Source organism: Bos taurus, chromosome 13 (assembly GCF_002263795.3).
Source record: "Bos taurus isolate L1 Dominette 01449 registration number 42190680 breed Hereford chromosome 13, ARS-UCD2.0, whole genome shotgun sequence".
In the NCBI taxonomy this organism is placed as follows: domain Eukaryota; kingdom Metazoa; phylum Chordata; class Mammalia; order Artiodactyla; family Bovidae; genus Bos; species Bos taurus.
The window spans coordinates 26,237,187-26,258,173 of NC_037340.1; the positions used below are offsets into that span (position 1 = coordinate 26,237,187).

General features: G+C 38.8%; 1 protein-coding gene across 1 annotated transcript in view; it reads left to right on the top strand.

Moving 5' to 3' along the window:
* GPR158 (G protein-coupled receptor 158) overlaps nucleotides 1–20,120 on the top strand; it is a 298,531-nt gene extending 278,411 nt beyond the window's left edge. The window contains exons 8-11 of the mRNA NM_001206442.1: nucleotides 7,977–8,115; nucleotides 12,116–12,221; nucleotides 17,729–17,875; nucleotides 18,615–20,120. Coding sequence (NP_001193371.1) covers nucleotides 7,977–8,115; nucleotides 12,116–12,221; nucleotides 17,729–17,875; nucleotides 18,615–20,093 — 1,871 coding nt within the window. The 3' untranslated portion in view covers nucleotides 20,094–20,120. The remainder of the gene's footprint in view (nucleotides 1–7,976; nucleotides 8,116–12,115; nucleotides 12,222–17,728; nucleotides 17,876–18,614) is intronic.
* The last annotated feature ends 867 nt before the right edge of the window (nucleotides 20,121–20,987 follow it).

The following is a 20,987-nucleotide window of genomic DNA, read 5'->3' on the forward strand; positions in this document are numbered from 1 at the left end:
AAGAGACATGTGGTTGCTGTAAAATTCTTTTTCCACACTACCCTACAGTGGTTGCATTTATTTCTCTTTTGGCACGTAGCATTAGATATTCTGTATTTAACCCCTCTTAATGTTTGCTAATGTGTGCCTCTTTGCAGTTCTCTTTATATATTTCTATAAATAGCATGTTTACCATTAGATTTTTTTATATCCAAGCTGTTATTCAAGAATAAATTAATGTATCTTCATTCTGCCAGAAAGAAGCATGTACTGAAAGCTAAATTATTCCCCATTTCCTAAGCAGAAATAATTCTGTGCAGGGAAAGGATGGAGATAGGCTTTACCTTGAAGCTGTTGTGAGAAATCTGTGTCAAGAAGCTGTGTATATTTATATTAGTGTCAGGAGTCAATTAAAAAAAAAAAAGTGGTGTTAATATATTGATAAACATGGATCAGTTTTACCTGTCTGAAACTATCCGGTTTTTTTTTTTTTTTAATACAAATTAAAGAATCATTTGAGTGTGATTCTAGTTTTTCCACTGAAGTAGAACTCTAGTTAGAAATATGAGTCATAAATTTAAGGAATGGGTCCTTCCTACTTCTTGCTCACTCCAGAACTGCCCATGTAGGTGATTTTCCTACCACAGGTGTTTCAGAGGAGGAATCAGGTATAGAAAACTACTGGGAAGAAACCTGATTCTTCTCTTGGCTTGTATATTTTAAACACAAAGCAGACAATGTGTTCAGTAATTCAATTAGTTGTACGCCAGTGTTTAGAAGAGACTGAGAAGAATACAGTAACACCTACTGAGTTATATAGGGAAATTCTAGAATAGCTATTGTTTCTCAGGATTTAAATACTTAATTCTCCTAGAAGATTAGGCTATATTGTGACAGGTGAAATATGGTACAAGCACCCTTTAATGAGTACTGAGGAAAATAGATTAGACTTCCTTTCCATCTGACTTAGATTAATGTTCATGATTTAGGTTCATTTACATGCATCTTTTTTTATTCTAATGTACCATATGCCTTAATCCTGCTGCATCGTTTGTTACAATTTTTTAAATGTATTTTTAATTTTCAATCAAAGAAATGAAAGCTTGACTGCATTGACAGGCTATGTCATGAGAAACTTCACACATACTTTTTTTGGGGGTGGGGGGAGGGTTGTTTGTTTTTTACGTTGTTTTATTTATTTATTTTAAGTTTTTTAATTTTATACTGCAGTTTATTGAATCATAATCTGTGAACTTGTAATATATTTAAACATAATGACTTGATATATGATACATTGTGAAATGATTCCCCCAGTCAAGTTAATTAACATATTCATCAACTCACATAGTTTCCTGGGGGAGGTGTGTGTGTATGTGTAAGAATGCTTAAAATCCATTCTCTTAGCAAATTTCAAGTATAGTTACTTACATTAGATCCTCAAAATGTATCCATCTTTTAACAACATCTGTAGCCTTTGACCAATCTCTCCTTATGCCCACAACTTTAGCCCCTGTCAATCATCATTGTACTGTTTCTATGTGTTCGATGTGGTTTTGTTTTGTTGCGTTGTGTTTAGATTCTATATATGATACAGACATACTTTTTGAAAGTCTTTTTCATAGTTTCTTGAATGAGTGACGTAGATATTATTTTCCTTGTTTATCTACATATTACCTCTTCTGAACAATGTTTTATTTCTTTGAAGAGTAGTTGTGATGCTGAAGGGCTGAGAGAAAGGATAAGTTAATTTTGTTCCTTCATTTTATCCTTGCTGCTGCTACTGCTAAGTCGCTTCAGTCATGTCCGACTCTGTGCGACCCCAGAGACGGCAGCCCACCAGGCTCCCCCGTCCCTGGGATTCTCCAGGCAAGAACACTGGAGTGGGTTGCCATTTCCTTCTCCAATGCATGAAAGTGAGAAGTCAAAGTGAAGTCGCTCAGTTGTGTCCGACTCTTAGCGACCCCATGGACTGCAGCCTACCAGGCTCCTCCATCCATGGGATTTTCCAGGCAAGAGGACTGGAGTGGGGTGCCATTGCCCTCTCCATCATTTTATCCTTACAACGCCATTTTTCTTTTTAGAAGTGAAGAAATTTTGGGATGGGGTCTTGGGGCAGTGCCTAAAAGACATGGAGCAGGAGTAATTAAGATATCTGTAGCGATCATAGCTTCTAAGGAGCTTCAGCTCCCCCGCGGAACCGTTGGATTCTAAAGGGTGAATAATTAAGATGGGGAAAAAAGGTTTTGTTGCTTCAGTAGATAGCCTATAGATTAACTCTGTTGTCAAAAGATTTTGGCAGCTCTTTTACTCGTACTAAGATGACTATCATAGTTTAAAAACAAGCTGCTAACCCATATGGACTGCAAATTCCAGCCTGTTTTACCCCCATTCCACTCCGATGTCTGCAGTAACTGTAGCGAACAGAGCCTTCTTCTGAGGTTTAAGTATGGAGGAATAGGAAGGCTTCTGAGTTTTCCTGTTTGAGCTCACTGAGACCCATTCCCCACAGTAGTCAAAACCAATGTCTATGCCTCTAGTAATAAAGCAAAAGAAAGTCTCCATCGAAGGATATAATTTAGAGAACACTGGTCAAGAGAACCAGGAGACCTGGGATGCAGACTCTGTTCATGGTGAGTCAGCAGGGGTGGAGCCAGGTTCTCAGTGGGCGTGTCCATGGGTGTGACCTACGGTTCAGCTCTGCCCATCTCTTCCTTACTGCTCCCAGGAGCTGAGAAGGGGCATTCCTGGCCAGCAGAGTCCTAGTTGTGAACTCCCAGCAACATCCATCTTCTCCATGCTTCTTAGATGAATACACTGATTTTATGACAAACAGAACTCCTGGAACTCACCAATCACCCACTTCACAGCCACATCCACACTCTCAAAAATGTACCCCCAAGGCCACGTGATCTCACAAAGTCAATCCTCCCTTTAAAATTCTACCAGAAGTATCCTTTTCATTGTTTTCACCACTGTAAATCTCACACCTATCTTTATTTAAATCAAAGAAAAGACAAATAAGCCTCCAGAATATAAAGTTTCTGTCTGCAGCCAAACCCTGGAATGCTGGAATTTGAGCTGTTTTCAAGCATTATTTAGTTGTTTGACCTAATGATAACTTCTGTGCAGTCCACCATATTATTAGAATAAAATGGAGTAAGTTTACTTTGTAAATTTTCTAAGTGGATAGGATTTAGAGAAAAACAGAAGACGACATTAAAAGAAACACTTGGAAAAGGAAAGCTAAATGTTTCATTTACATATTTAGTTGTGACTCATTGGAAAAGACTCTGATGCTGGGAGGGATTGGGGGCGGGAGGAGAAGGGGACGACAGATGATGAGATGGCTGGATGGCATCACTGACTCAATGGACATGAGTCTGGGTGAACTCTGGGAGTTGGTGATAGACAGGGAGGCCTGGCGTGCTGCAGTTCATGGGGTCGCAAAGAGTCAGACACGATTGAGCGACTGATCTGATCTGATCTGTAAAAATAATTTTTAAATGTGCTAAGAAGCATAAGGGCTCCCCTGGTGGCTCAGAGGGTAAAGAATCCGTCTGCAGTGTGGGAGACCTGGGTTCAATCCAGGTTCAATCCTGGGTTCAAGGTTGGGGATATCTGCTAGAGAAGAGCATGGCAACCCACTTCAATATTCTTGCCTGGAGAATCCCCATGGACAGAGGAACCTGGTGGGCTACAATCCTGGGGTCACAAAGAGTCAGACACAACTGAGTGAAGAAGCACACAAGAAGCATAAAACATTATTAATACAAAACGCCTTTGCAGCATGGCAAAGCAGAGGATCACAGCTTGAGAGTCGTTTGTACTTTGAGGTTGCTTTTCTCCAGCCCTTGTGGGTGTTCTAAGATCACCAACCTGGGACATCTTCAGTGTCAAAAAACTAATATTATTTCTCACTCCTTTGCTTGACCCAGGCCTTTGGAAAGATAACTTGAAATTACTTTCATTATGGTGTATTAATTTTTTAAAGGCTATGGTAGTTAACTTTTAAATGAAATGTTATTCCTTATAGATTAAAAATGGAATACCTCAGTTTTCTGAAAGCCCTATTTGAATCTTTAAATATAAATACAATTCCCTTTTTAAGTATATCCATGCCTCCCATCAATCGTTTGCCACCAGAAATTATTTTCTAAAGCAGAAGCACAACATATATTTCAACCCCCATGAAACAGCATTGCAAAATTTGGTAACATCTGCATATTTTCTTTACTGATTGCAGTGTTAGTCTGAAGTTAATTATATGAAACTGACTTTTTTTTCCTCAGCACAACTTTTATAAATCACATTTAGTTTAATTGGTACTTTGAATAATAAATTGTTTTTCTGCTGGGGCATATTGTTTGATATTGCTAATGAAATGATTTTAATGTTCAGCTTAGCTGTTTGGAGGACTCTTATTTTGTCTTATATTTTTAAATGTAATTCTCTATTGTAGCATACTAATTAACTTGATAACTACTTTCCTTTAAAAAAAAAAGTGTTCAGTATAAAATTATATAAAAGCACTGCTATAAGTGGCCAGGAGATAATGTTTTCATAATTCAGCTTTATGTGGATCCTTCAACTACAGCACATTTTTGTGCTAGTGTTATTTAATAATATTTTGTATTCATCATTCTTGAGTGTCAATTACCACACACTTAGTGGCCCATCAATAAGTATCATTTGCCTTTATTAATCATAATGCCAGTATTATCTTTAAATTGTGTATATAGATGTTTGATGGGTCTAGACATCCATCAGTGTTAAGTGGAGTGGCAAGGTAACAGAAAGCCTATATCTCTTAAATACATGAAACTGGTATCATTTATATTCATTCATTTCAACAAATATTTATTAAATCTTATTCATGTGTGATCAGTATCCTTGCTATCATCTTTGTGGGCAAAGGTAGAAAAAATAATTGAAAGACTTAGTTCTTATCCTGATAAATATCATCACAGTCAGGGCTCAAGACTCCATGAACAGTTTTCTCCCAGTTATATATTGTGTGGCAAATTATTCTCTGCGTTGTGTGGTATAGATAGTTAAAAACTGTAAGAGATTAGAGGAAGGAAACTTCAGTGTAAGTTAGAATCATGGCTGGGGACCTAGGGATGGAGGTGGGACCTGAATTGAACATCGAAAGATTGGTTAATATTTGGAAGTGTGGATGAGAGGAGATTTTGTGTGTTAGTAATAGCATAAACAAAGACGCAGAAGCAAGAATCTTTGGAGTGTTCAGAGGACAGTGAGTCTTCCTGGGCCAGCTCAGAGTTCATGTTGGGGAACTCTGGGAGTTCATGTTGGTTGTATGACATGAGGTCATAGAGGGCCAATCTTATAAAATAATAGTGAACTGCTGAAGATTTCTAAATGAAGATACAAGCAGTTCCTCATAAGAGCTCACATGAGGGTCAGAGAATAGACAGGAAATCAAGGTCTAAGAACTACACGAGCACAAATGAATAAGGCCAAGCAATGGGGCAGCCAACAGGAAGCCCTTAGGGGGTAAGAAAGTCTTGCAACTTTCTGACAAGAAAGTTATCAGTCTTGAAACATGTCTGCCCTGGCAGGAACCCCTGTAGTCTTCCTTTGGGAACAGAAATTAATTCCAGGGTCCTAAGTAGGTATGAATGGATCTTCTAAGGGAAATATTAATACGAATCAGTGAACCCAAATGGAGATCTGGACAAATCCTGATATGATCAAAGTGGAGTTTTAGAAAAATGAACTTGTCGCTGTTATAGAGAATGATTAATATAGGGTGAATCCAGGTTTAGATGGACAGTTGATAAATGAGTAAACTTATAGGAACTTAAGCAACAATTGTAATTGTGGACATTGAGAGAACTGATACATATGAAAAATAAGTCTAGGTAGAAAATGTATCAGTGAAAGGTGGCTCTGAGATTTCAAACCTGAGTGAAGAGGCAATAGTAATACCATGGACAGAAGTACAAGCCTTAGGGAAGAAAGCTTTCCATGAAGACCTTTTCCGAATCCAGTAAGCTTGGCTAGGAAGAACATTCACAGACATGGCCAGTGGCCAACATACAGAATAATCAAGACCTCCACTTTCATATCATGGAGATCTTTGAGTGAGGTTTATTTTCTCTTTGGCTTTTGACCATACCAGAGTTTTTGAGTAACTCTTGAAAGGTGTGTTTACTTAGGGCTTATTGTTTAAATACTGGTAGAAATATGCTGAAACTTTAGCAGGTAAAACACCTGGGCATATGGAACTGGAAATCAGTATTTCAGTATGCAAGTAGATTACCTCTAGGTAACGCATTTTGTGAAATGTTTTTGCTAACCAGAACTTTCTTTTTGTTAATTGGGTATTATTGTCCCATGAGGTCACGTCACTAAGACAGAGAAAATGCATGATAACAGTTACTTGGTCAGAATAGGGTAAAGTAACAATGTTCAGTTTTAAAAAAATAGTCAAAAGAGGGACTTCCCTGATGGGTCAGTGGTGAAGAGTCTTGCCCTTGCCTGGCAGTGCTAGAGACATGGGTTCAATCCCTGATCTGGGAAGATCCCACATGCCGTGGAGCAGCTAAGCTCCTGAGCCATAGCTACTGAACCTGTGCTCTAGATCCCATGCACCACAACTACTGAAGCCCACACACCCTGGAGCCCGTGCTCCACAACTAGAGAAGCTACCAAATGAGAAGTCCATGCATCACAATGAAGAATAGCCCCTGCTCACCACAATTAGAGACAGTCTGAGCATAGCAACAAAGACCCAGCACGGCCAAAAAAAATTTTTTTAATTTCAGAAAGTCAAAGGAGATGTTTAACAAAAAGAACTAATTATTTAACATTTGCTTTTATTTATTTATCTGACATCATCCCTATCAGAAACTGTTAAGTGCTTTCTGTCCATTATTTGATTTCATTAGCAAATAGCCTGGAGAAGGCAATGGCACCCCACTCCTGTACTCTTGCCTTGAAAATCCATGGACAGAGGAGCCTGGTAGGCTACAGTCCATGGGGTCCCGAAGAGTCGGACAGAACTGAGTGACTTAACTTTCACTTTTCACTTTCATGCATTGGAGAAGGAAATGGCAACCCATTCCAGTGTTCTTGCCTGGAGAATCCCAGGGACGGGGGAGCCTGGTGGGCTGCCGTCCATTGGGTCGCACAGAGTCGGTCACAACTGAAGCGACTTAGCAGCAGCAGCAGCAGCAGCAAATAGCCCCATGAAATATGTACTTTTATTATCCTCATTTTCCAGGGAAGGAAACTGTGACCAGAGGGTTAACTCGAGTCAGATAATGCAAAGTTAATTGGGGATCCAGCCAGAATTCCCCATCAGGTCTAGCATGATTCTGAAGCCCTATCCTTAAGTGCCACACTGTATTGTCTCTTCTGGCTTGAGCAAGCAAACAAGATGATGGGGAATTTCACTAAAACTTTGGCATGTACTCACCAAAGATTAGATGTCTGTCAGGTGTGAAAACCATGAAGGTTCACTGATAAAATATGCCACTGCATGTTTAGCAACCAATTTTCTCACAGTTCGGGCAATGGAGGTCTTTGAACCAGACTCAGTGCATTAAGAACTTAAATATCTCGAAGCTGCATGTAAATACATTATAAGCCTTTTGCTACCTTGATGACTTTATTGTGATTCAGAGGCTCTGTGAACAGCTTAAACTTACGTTCGGGATGTAGAAAATTATTTTGCACATTTTAGGAAATAGCTATTGATTCTCAAAAAAAAAAAAAATCTGAGATATCAAACACTGTTTAAAAAATGTTTAATTAAAAAAATAAAATATACCTATGAAAAATCCTCTATACACTGAATAAAAATTAAAAATAAACATGGCCTATGTATTCATATGTGAATGACATTTTTGTATGCATCTATTTCTGTGTGTTTCTATCATAGACACAAAATGCCTGCTAAAGTGCTTAAATTTTACTTCTCCCTTCACCTATAAAACTAACAGCGAATTGTGTGTTTTCTGTTCTTCTCACAGCTGAATTTTTATTCCTCCTGTGGGGTGTTTATCTCTGCTATGCAGTGCGGACGGTCCCTTCAGCATTTCATGAGCCGCGCTATATGGCCGTTGCAGTTCATAATGAGCTCATTATCTCTGCTATATTCCATACAATTAGGCAAGTGATCTGTAGAGTTGCAAAATAACTGTTTTATTTTTCTGATGTGTTGCAGTTTAATTTAAACAGCAAAACTGGGTAAGATACATAATGGAAAGATTTAGGAAGGATAGCGTTTTGTACATTGACTAATTTCTTTGTCACAGAAATGACAAATGAATATAGTTTTTTTTTTTAACTCTGCTGCTCTCAGTTCCTTCTGATGAGCTGTTTATTGCCTTCATTTATTTGAAAGGGAACTCACTGTTATTGTATTATGTTAAACCACTTCTGGGGTTGTCATTGGGTATTGTTTATTGTATGTCATACTTTTTGTTCTGGAGCCATGAAGCAATACATACATACATTATAAAATAGATACAGATAAATCATCTATGATTTCACTCGTGTTTATTATGTTAGTTTATACTTTCAAAATCCTAACACTCAGATAACTTACATATGTGAAATAGGTTGAATTCAAAAGCAAAATCCATTCCAAGTTGATGGTTGGATTTTTGTGTGCAGTTGGATTTTTTTCATCCTCACACTCTTTCTATGGTAAGAATATATGGCCTAGCCCTCCGTTTCTTGTTATTCCATATGGTTCCATAGCCAAAGAGTACAAAGAAGAAAGAAAATGGCTTATGAAAAATGAAGAGAATGAAAGATGCATGACTTATCTTTTGAGAATTTTCACCTGATTCATAATTGAAAATAAATCTCAGCAAGAAAATAAAAGGAATCCATTAGTTTGGAAAACAACAAAGAGATGCCATTCAATTACTTGATATACATTAAAAGTTAAGACACACTCTAAGTAATTAGAAATTTTGAGTATTAGTCTTGGCCCTCAGTGGAAAGATAGAGATTAATGAAAGGATGAAAAAGTGATGATCTGTGGAAGTTTTACAGGTTGTTTATCATCTCTCACTGTAGTCAGTAATCATAAAATGATGTCTTGCATTCAGTTGATATCTGAATGCGCAGCCACACTTCAGAAAACACTGTTTTAACAGAGCTAAAGTGACAGGAAACATGTTAAATACTTGTTAAAAATAACTTTCCTATTTTGCTTAGACCTTTCCTACAGAGTCGCAAACAGCCCACCAGTTCGACCAGAAGAATCATAAAAACCATGAGCTTATATGTAGACACAAGCTCTATTCAAGGATAAGAAGCAATAACAATTGAAATCAGCTGGATCTGTCTTGGCAAATTTTTCCTGGAGTGAAATAATATTAAATAAGGCATCCAACATCAGCAAAAATATTTTATATCAATAGGATATATATGTTCCTCTTATCTGCTTAAAATATGAAATTATGTATACATATATGTATGTATTTGTACATGCATATATATAAATTAAAAACTATTACTACAGATTATGTACAGATTTGCTATCTTTCTTACCAAACTATCAGACTGAACAAAAAGAACCTAAAATAACCTAAAAGGGTTAAGTCTAGAAGGATGAATAATGAGAAAGCATTTTGCTCAGTCAGTTCTAATTCTTTACTTATTTTTAGTACTGAGCATAAATCTAACTTTTGGGAAAGTGCAAAACTTTTTAAAAGTCTGCCTTTATTCTTAACCTCAATTTTCAAATATTTCTATGCACCTGACCTTTAGACCTGTTTAGTTGAAATACTATTTTTTAAAATGAATCTTTAATACTACTGCAAAATCCAGTTGTTCTTAAGATATTTCTAATCAGAAGTACAACCTAAAAAAAAGTCTGTCAGTAATTAAAAGCGGATTAAGGACAACTGATGTTAGTATATTTCAAAATTATTTTTTGGAAGAGTCACTGGTTTAATTCAAAACATACGTACCCATTCTTTTCTCTAGGTATTGTCAGGCTAGTTTCAACTTCTGTTGGCATTTGAGATAGGAATTCCCTGTACATAGGATGCTTTTAGACTGTAAATCCATCTCCTCTGATGTACCTGTCTACTCCAGGACTGGCTATGGCCCCAGAAGATTGGCATTGTATTATTTTCAGGGGTACATTTTATATTGCTTCAGTGCTTCAATACTCTTGTCTCAAAGACTGTAACTTTTTATTGAGTAAGATAATCCTATATTAGCTCTTAAAAAGAAATCTTACCTGACCTGGCACAGATGGGATTCCAAAGTATTCCATTCCTGAACACAGTGAATATTCAGTCATGTTCAAAGCAGGTATGAAGCTACCCTTCTCACAAAGGAATTCAGAAAGACGTTAATCCAGAGACTCTCTTTTAGTTGTCTGTGAAGGACCACAGTTGTTTTGCACTTCTGTCTAAGTCTGTGTTGCTTATGTCTCCAGACACAGGGAAAAGACTCTGTCTGCATTTTGATAACCCCTGAGCTTCCGTTTGACCTTGACTTTGGAGGAGTAGGGAGATGGGGGTAAAAATGAGGAAGAAATAGCCTTGATGGAAATTTTATCTTAGATGTTAATAATATGTATTTAGGAAATTTGTCTTGAATATGGTATAATGCAGAAATAAAATTAGTCTCCTCTATTTTTAGATTCATATATGTTTATTTCAGGCTTCCCAGGTTGTGCTAGTGGTAAAGAAAGTAGTGTGTTAGTCCTTCAGTCCTGTCCAACTCTCTGTGACCGCATGCACTGTAGCCCGCCAGGCTCCTCTCTGCATAGGATTTCCCAGGCAAGAATACGGGTGGATTGGCATTTTCTTCTCCAGGGGGTCTTCCGATCCCAGGGTAAAGAACCCGCCTGCAATGCAGGAGACCCGAGTTCAGTCCCTGGGTCAGGAAGATCCCCTGGAATAGGAAGTGGCAACCCACTCTTGTATTCTTGTCTGGAGAATCTCATGGACAGAGGACAGAGGAGCCTGGCAGGCTACAGTCCATAACACTGCAAAGAGTCAGACATGGCTGAAGTGACTTAGCACACATGCACACATGTTTATTTCACGATTAAGCATTCTCTTAGGATTTAGCTTTTCAAATTTGATGATGTATATCATTGAAACAAAATGCTAATTCTCTAATTCCAAAATCTCATAGTTAGCTTTCATGAATAAACAATAGATGGGAAACATTAAAAGAATATGAGTGCAAAATGACCTTAATAAAAGCAATACCTGGTTTTTGCATAAAGATGAATCCTTAAAACATGAGTTTTAGTTTGTACATGTACCTACTGATTTGTCAAAATATTCCAAAATTGCAAGGACAGATATCAATAATGAATTTTTCCTACACCTTACTTGCAGGGCTGTCCTGGAAAAGAGCATTATAAATTCCTCTATAAGATTTTAAATATGACATTTTAAAATATTTTAAAATAATTTGATGCTCTATAAAAACTAAAATTTGTATTTTAAAAGATGTGCTTTATACATCCACTGTATTTCAGTGTTTAAAAATAGTTTAAAAACGATGTACTTTAATACCCATTAGTACATTCATTTTTCCCATTACATTGTTTACCGTATCAGTCTCTGGGGTCATTCACCAAGACACATATTTACCCATTTTTTCCTTAGTTCTGATTAATGTTTTTAAATGAAAACTGTTATGATCAAGAGTTATTTGACTGTGCCTTATAATCTAAATTTCCCTGAAACAATAAATTTTTACCCTACTCTTCTTTTGAAGAATTCACATGTGTTCACTGCTTATGCTTTGCACATTCAACTTACCTACAAAATAATCAAGAAAATGTTTAGCACATTATATAAGTATATGCTATCTTTCTTACTGTTGATAATTTAAGGAAATAAAGAGTTTGTGTCTTATGCATCTAGTTAGGGTTCCTTAGACCCTTATTCTTCTGTGATGAAAATACTGGGTTGACCAAAAAGTTCATTTGCATTTTAGTTTTTCCATAAGATCTTACAGAAAAACCTGAAGGAACTTTTTGGCCAATGCAATATATGTTGTAGAAATAGCAGTATGATTTCTTACTTCGTTGCATTTACTGATACATTGAGGAAAAGCAAGTATCCTAGTGTTTTAAGTAGAAATCTTCTTGGGTTGCTAATATGGTGAATTCTCATTTCAGATTTGTTCTTGCCTCAAGACTTCAGTCTGATTGGATGTTGATGCTGTATTTTGCACATACTCATTTGACTGTGACAGTCACCATTGGGTTGCTTTTGATTCCAAAGGTATTTCTCCAACATTCCTTTTCTCTTGCAAGACAGTTATTTTAAATGATAATGAAATTGGTTCTTCTTTGAAAAATATCTGGCAATATAGGCAAAGGGTGGTGTAAAGATTTGTGTAACATGCTACCGTATTTTTAAAACTCAGGAAACTATTAATAGGCATCTCTTTTCTTTGGAGATTCATTAAACATCGCACATAATATTTAACTACCTTAGTCTGTACAAAACCGTCATCATCCAATTCAGTCCTTTTCCAAACATTCTGCTATCGATTTATGTTTTAATTATTAGGGGTGCAAGGTGGCCTTTCATTGTACCTGTAACCTCAATATCATTTTTAAACAGAATTATCTTTTTCTACGAAACTCTTATTTGGATGCATATTCAAGAAAGTTGTGTTTTAATCATTCAGAGAATTTTTATGTAAATAGAAATAATTATAACGTTGTATAAAAAGAATCTTCCTTAACACTGAGAGATTCTGACAAAGACTTTCTAGGCAGCATTCTGAAGTGGAGGAAAGTGGGCCAGGACTCAGAATACAGGGATTCTGAACTCATGCCCACCCCAAGCTGACTCTGTAACATAGTGTCAGCCAAGACTTTTCATCTCTCTGAGTTTCAGTTTCCTCATCTATGACATGATAGCAATAAGTCTGCTTGGAATAAAAATGATATCAGAGCTTGGAGTAAAACATACATATTATCATCATTTTCCTTCTTTACATGTAGAAAAACAAAATATTACAATATTATATAGCTTTATCAGTGTCCTGTAATATCAGTTCATTTCAGTTCAGTAGCTCAGTCGTGTCCGACTCTTTGCGACCCCATGAATCGCAGCACGCCAGGCCTCCCTGTCCATCACCAACTCCCGGAGTTTATGCAAACTCCTGTCTGTTGAATCGGTGGTGCCTTCCAGCCATCTCATCCTCTGTCGTCCCCTTCTCCTCCTGCCCCCAGTCCCTCCCAGCATCAGGGTCTTTTCCAATGAGTCAACTCTTCACCTGAGGTGGCCAAAGTATTGAGGTTTCAGCTTTAACATCATTCCTTCCAAAGAACACCCAGGGCTGATCTCCTTTAGAATGGACTGGTTGGATCTCCTTGTAGTCCAAGGGACTCTCAAGAGTCTTCTCCAACACCACAGTTCAAAAGCATCAATTCTTCGGCACTCAGCTTTCTTCACAGTCCAACTCTCACATCCATACATGACCACAGGAAAAACCATAGCCTTGACTAGATGGACCTTTGTTGGCAAAGTAATGTCTCTGCTTTTGAATATGCTACCTAGGTTGGTCATAACTTTCCTTCCAAGGAGTAAGCGTCTTTTAATTTCATGGCTGCAGTCACCATCTGCAGTGATTTTGGAGCCCAGAAAAATAAAGTCTGACACTGTTTCCACTGTTTCCTCATCTATTTCCCATGAAGTGATGGGACCGGATGCCATGATCTTCGTGTTCTGAGTGTTGAGCTTTAAGCCAACTTTTTCACTCTCCTCTTTCACTTTCATCAAGAGGCTTTTTAGTTCCTCTTCACTTTCTGCCATAAGGATGGTGTCATTTGCATATCTGAGGTTATTGATATTTCTCCCGGCAATCTTGATTCCAGCTTGTGCTTCTTCCATTCCAGCGTTTCTCATGATGTACTCTGCATAGAAGTTAAATAATCAGGGTGACAATATACAGCCTTGACGTACTCCTTTTCCTCTTTGGAACCAGTCTGTTGTTCTATGTCCAGTTCTGACTGTTGCTTCCTGACCTGCATACAGGTTTCTCAAGAGGCCAGTCAGGAGGTCTGGTATTCCCATCTCTTTCAGAATTTTCCACAGTTTCTTGTGATCCACACAGGCAAAGGCTTTGGCATAGTCAAGAAAGCAGAAATAGATTTTTTTCTGGAACTCTCTTGCTTTTTCAATGGTCCAGCACATGTTGGCAATTTGGTCTCTGGTTCCTCTGCCTTTTCTAAAACTAGCTTGAACATCAGGAAGTTCATGGTTCACATATTGCTGAAGCCTGGCTTGGAGAATTTTGAGCATTACTTCACTAGCATGTGAGATGAGTGCAATTGTGTGGTAGTTTGAGCATTCTTTGGCATTTCCTTTCTTTGGGATTGGAATGAAAACTGACCTTTTCCAGTCCTGTGGCCACTGCTGAGTTTTCCAAATGTGCTGGCATATTGAGTGCAGCACTTTCACAGCATCATCTCTCAGGATTTGAAATAGCTCAACTGGAATTCCATCACCTCCACTAGCTTTGTTCATAGTGATGCTTCCTAAGGCCCACTTGACTTCACATTCCAGGATGTCTGGCTCTAGGTGAGTGATCACACCATCGTGGTTATCTGGGTCATGAAGATCTTTTTTGTACAGTTCTTCTGTGTATTCTTGCCACCTCTTCTTAATATCTTCTGCTTGTGTTAGGTCCATACAATTTCTGTCCTTTATCGAGCACATCTTTGCATGAAATATTCCCTTGGTATCTCTAATTTTCTTGAAGAGATCTCTAGTCTTTCCCATTCTATTGTTTCCCTCTATTTCTTTGCATTGATCGCTGAGGAAGGCTTTCTTATGTCTCCTTGCTATTCTTTGGAACTCTGCATTCAGATGCTTATGTCTTTCCTTTTCTCCTTTGCTTTTTGCTTCTCCTCTTTTCACAGCTATTGGTAAGGCCTCTTCAGACAGCCATTTTGCTTTTTTGCATTTCTTTTCCATTTGGATGGTCTTGATCCCTGTCTCCTGTACAATGTCATGAACTTTCATCCACAGTTCATCAGGCACTCTGTCTTATCAGATCTAGTCCCTTAAATCTATTTCTCACTTCCACTGTATAATCATAAGGGATTTGATTTAGGTCATACCTGAATGGTCTAGTGGTTTTCCCTACTTTCTTCTATTAGGAGTTCATGATCTGAGCCACAGTCAGCTCCCGGTCTTGTTTTTGACATTAGCCAAAATCAGAATTGTGATTTCTTTCTCTACCTCAGCTCTCACAATTAACCAAAACACTGAAATTCAACCTGATTGAAAAGGCCAAACAATTTTAAACAGAGAGGCATGCCTAATTTCTTCCTTACTTGAATGACACCAGATAGTCATAATTTTTGTGGATTAGTCTGTTAACTTCAGCTTATCCTAACCATTTTTATACTTTGTATAATATGATTATATTTTTATTAGATGAATGTATACTCAGACTATTTATTGATTGATTCAATAAATTTTTGTTGAGCTCCAGAAAGAATTGAAAGAACATGTTCATATAGAAATTTGTTTATGCTGTCTCTTACCTTGATTGTAGTGAGGCATCATGGGTGTTTGCATATGTCTAGACTCATCAAATTGTAGACATTTAATATGTGCAGTTCTCTGCATATGAATTATATCTCAATAAAGCTGGTTTAAATTTTTTTCTTTAATTTTTACATGAATGTTCATAGCAGCATTATCCACAGTAGCCCAAAAGTGGAAAGAACCCAAATGTCCATCAACTGATAATGTGCAAACAAAATGTCAAATACTCACACAATGAAATATTATTTATCAGTTAAAAGAAATAAAGCGCTGATACATGCTACAGTTTGTACAAACCTTTAAAACATTATGCCAAGTGAAGGAAGCCAGATAAAAGAGGCCACATGTTATATGATTCCATTTATGTGAAATGAAATATACAGCTCTAAAGAGACAGAAAGTAGAGGAGTAGTGCCATGGGCTGGAGAAAAGAGGGGCTTGGAGTGACTGCTTAATTGGTTTAAAAAGATTTCTTTTGGGGGTGATGAAAACATTCTGGAATTAGATGGTGGTGATGATTGTACAACCTCAAGAATATACTAAAAAATACAGGTTTGTATAGTTTAAAATTGAGAATGTTATGATATATGCGTTATATCTCAATAAATAAGTAATTTAAAACAGTATTGAGGAGCTTTGTTCAATATCCTAGAATAAGAGTAATGAACAGACCTAAGTCTGTGCTCTCATGGTACTTATATTCTGGAGGAGGAGAGAAGGAAATGGAAAAGACATACAAAATAAATGTTTAAAATAGTATTTTAGGTAGAGATACACGTTAAGGAAAAATCAGAAAGCAGGAAATGGACAGTACCTGACAAATTACTGTTTTTTAAGCTCATGATAATCTGTACTAAGACTTTGCTTGAGAAAACGTAATTCCACTCTTATAAGTAATCTCCAGCTGGTTTAACTAATAGCGTGTGAGATTTTGGAGGGCTGGGGCCTATTTTCTTCATCTTTGTGGCCTCAAGTTTATGGCACATGTGGTTCCCACAAACATACATAGAAGAATGAGTGGAAAAGTTCATCAGTTTCTGTGGTTTCTCAGCCAGTCCCACATACAAAATAGTCATTATTACTTAAAGAATTGCCATTTTACCTATTATCTCCAATTTATGTTCACCTGCCTAGCTGAATATTTGAACAACAGCTGACATTAAAACATCTCTGTGTTTCTGTGTCAAAGGGTGGTCTATCCATTTTTTTAAAGGAATATTTCACCTGATGGCCAGCTGAGAAAAAAGAACCCATGTCCAATTTTCACAGGACAGTCACTTGGTTTATTCATTGTGTAAAGTGTGGCTGGATGCTTTAGATTCTCTCTGTTTCCATCATTTACCCGATTCCCTCTTTCTTACTTCTGCACTTGAAGAAGAATAGAGACAGCAAGACTACATGAAACTGAAAAATGTCCAAAGACTCCATGAAGATAGTTAGAATATACCAAAAGGTGATGAAGGAGGAACTTGAGAATACTGATGAGCTAGAGGGGAAAAAAAATCTGTTATTTCAGTGATTCTTTGCACTTTTAAACTTAGATACCATCCAGCCCAAGCCGGGTAAGCTAAAAGGATCACCATGCTCACCAGAGGTTCCATGGCCCACTTAAGACCTCACTGACAACACAGTCAGGGCTGGAATCCAGAGCCCCTGTCCCCTCAGTTTTGAAAGTAGTTTGTTTGAAACTCTGTGTGATGGACTGAAAGTCACTGTCCTGTGATCATTCCAGACTCCGCCCATAGATGAAATACAGCCCCCTCTGTGTGAAGTGAGATGACACCAGATAGACCCCACTGCTGGAAAAAAAATATTTCCGCTCAGTCACCAGTAGGTCCAGATCACTGCTTTGAGAGTACAGTGAACTCAGAGTACCCTCAGAGAACCTTTCTTTGGGTTCTTCTGCTTATTTTCATTTTTAAAATGCAAATATCATTGAAGAGAAATAATGTGAGTTAACCCTGGGAACCTGAAAAAATACAAGAACAAAAATAGAAGTCAAAGAGTGAACCAAGTATTATTAATACCTCATTCTAAGAACTCTATTGTGTAACAAGGACAACAGAACAAAATATGGCAGCAAATCTTTCGTAAAGAGTTCTGTGAATGAATTCATCTTAGCTGAGGAAATGAGGTAACATTAGAACCTTTAGAAAAATTATTATGCCATGTCCTCCAGTGGATTAATGTCTACAGCTCATATTGAATCTCTGTTGCAGTTTTCACATTCAAGCAATAACCCACGAGATGACATTGCAACGGAAGCATATGAAGATGAGCTAGACATGGGCCGATCTGGATCCTACCTGAACAGCAGTATCAATTCAGCCTGGAGTGAGCACAGCTTGGATCCAGAAGACATTCGGGTAACACCAGCATTTGTACTTTTCTGTTTTAGATTAGGCCCATTTGTACATCATACGTGTGTGGGCAGGTGTTCATGTGTTCTTTGTGTTATAGAACTTGTGTGATTATGTAAGGACTGAAGGCATCACATGCAGAGTTTATCCAATTCTGAAACATAGAATCACAGTATAAGTTAGACCACACAGGCCAGTCTTGATCATCTTAACTGACTTAAGCCACCATGATGATAAACTGGTTATATGTCCCATGATAATGGTTTATGAGATCTTGCTGATGGGAAGGTAAATAGACCTGTGAGCAGAGACTGTGGATTATTTAAAATAATCTGTGACAATATGTCAGCATTTTGAGGAAGAAGATGCTTTTAGTATCTGATGGTCAGTTGTACAGTAAAAACCTAATATAACATTAGATGTAATTTTATCAAAAATAAAATATTTGATGCTTCCAGTTTTATCAGTAGATAATAGGCTGTGTTTTGTCATGGTCCAGGCTCAGCATGGTCCATGCAGTTCACAAGTTCAAAATGCCCATTCCATGAAGCAAGTGCAGAATGCATGAGTTCAGGTCCTAAAGTTCAGACACTCTGTGAAACAAGATACAGAAGAGTCAGGAGAAAGTTGAGGAGCAGAAATGTTAGGAAGAGCTCCTTGTACGGACTTCACATTACACTAGGGGTTATTAGCTGGCTGAAATGCTACATCCCCCATCACTTTGAATCTGCTCTTATTCTGGCAGGATGAGCTGAAGAAACTCTACGCCCAGTTGGAAATCTATAAGAGGAAGAAGATGATCACAAATAATCCCCACCTTCAGAAAAAGCGGTGCTCCAAGAAGGGCTTAGGCCGTTCCATCATGAGGCGAATCACCGAGATCCCAGAGACGGTCAGCCGGCAGTGCTCCAAGGAGGACAAGGATGGTGGGGAGCACGGCTCGGCTAAGGGGTCGAGCGCGGGCAGGAAGAACCCCCAGGAGACTGCGGGTGGCTCTGGAAAGCCCAAGGAGGAGTCCCTGCGGAGCCGGGTCTTCTCGCTCAAGAAATCGCACAGCACCTATGAGCATGTGCGGGAGCAACCAGGCGGCCCCGGCAGCCCGCCCGCCCAGAGCCGGGAGGAGGAGGAGGCTACAGACAACTCTGTGCTGGGGTCTCCGGTGGGAGCGAACCGACCCCGACCCCTGCAAGAGGACAGCCAGGCTGTGTCCACTGAGTCCGTGCCTCTGGTGTGTAAGTCGGCCAGCGCCCACAACCTCAGCTCGGAGAAGAAGCCCGGGCCCACCCGCACGTCAGTATTACAGAAGTCGCTCAGCGTCATTGCCAGTGCCAAGGAGAAAACGCTTGGACTGGCCGGGAAAACCCAGGCAGCCTGCGTGGAGGAGCGGGCCAAAGCCCAGAAAGCTCTGCCCAGAGAGAGAGAGACAAATAGAAAATACTCCAATTCAGATAACGCAGAGACTCAAGACTCTGCCCCCCCAAACTCCAGTCATTCTGAGGAGCCAAGAAAACCCCAGAAATTGGGGATTATGAAGCAACAAAGGGCCAACCCCACCACTGCCAATTCAGACCTGAGCCCAGGCGCCACCCACATGAAGGACAACTTTGACATTGGGGAAGTGTGCCCCTGGGAGATCTATGACCTAGCCCCCGGGCCTGGGCCTTTGGAATCGAAAGTTCAAAAGCACGTATCGATTGCAGCTTCTGAAATGGAGAGAAACCCAACTTTTTCCTTAAAGGAGAAATCTCATCCCAAGCCTAAGGCAGCCGACCTGTGTCAGCAGTCCAATCCGAAGAGCGTAGACAAGGCCGAGGTGTGTCCCTGGGAGAGCCAAGGTCAGTCCCTCTTTGAAGAGGAGAAGTATTTGATGTCCAAGACTCAGGTTCCCCTGGGAAGAGCTCAAGGGGAGAACAGTGGCCAGCATTGTGCAACCGGTGTGTGTGCTGGGCAGTGTGAAGAACTGCCTCCCAAAGCTGTAGCATCAAAAGTGGAGAATGAAAACCTCAACCAACTAGGAGAGCAGGAGAAAAAGACATCTTCCTCTGAGCGAAACGTGCCTGACTCCCATAACTCAAGTAATAACTTTCAGCCACCTTTAATGTCACGAGCTGAGGTGTGTCCCTGGGAGTTTGAGACCCCAGATAAACCAAATGCTGAAAGAAGTGTAGCTTTCCCTGCCTCTTCTGCTTTAAGTGCAAATAAGATAGCAGGGCCTCGAAAGTAAGAGATCTGGGGTCCTTTTAAAGTGTAGCATCCCCAGAAAGAAAAGGAGAAGGAAGAAATGCTGAATTTGATATAAGATAGAAGATACAAGGATCAGAACTACCCATGGAGTATTGGTCAGTCGGGGGAAATGGGAAAGACAGGGATGGAAGAGGGTGTAGGGAGACTGGCTTCAGTGAAGAAGTTAGACTGGCCAGGAAGGTCTTTCCCCAGGGCACGCTGGGAAAATCCTTATACTTTAGCGTGTTCGGGGGAAGTAGACCTCAGTGTCTGCCCCTGATCAATACGTATCCTTGGGACTTGGAAGATCCCAAGCAAGGCAAACCAGAAGACACAGAAGAGGTACAAGATTTTCAAAGAAGAAGGTATCAATGTCTATGCCCCAAATTCTAAGTAGCTGACTAAAAAGAACTTACTTTACCTATTTAACCTTGATAGCACTGCTAACTTAATGCATCCAAAAATCCCTTTTATATTAATGATGGCTCTCATTTTCTTATCAATGTCTGTTTCAGTACCTTGTTGTGTCTCATATTCAAGCATTCCAGATTGTATAATTTTTGCAAATAACTTTGATATTATGTGACACAACACATTTATGCAATCAGCCGCTACTCAATTGTTATTGCAACTTACAGAAATACCTGCTATCTATCAACTTTAGTTGATTCTTGAAGTACAGTAAGCTTTCTTTGGCTTGGGAAGCCATAATTGTCATGATAAAAAACCTTTTAGTTTGGGCTGTGATTTATATATTGTGAATTTGGATTTGACTCTATGATTTCACATCATGGTTTGTTATACTGTCTTAATCAGGGTCTTTTTTTAAATACAAGTTGAGTGAGTTGTTTTGCACTTTTCCTGTGAGGACGCAGAAGCTTTATTAATATTGGAG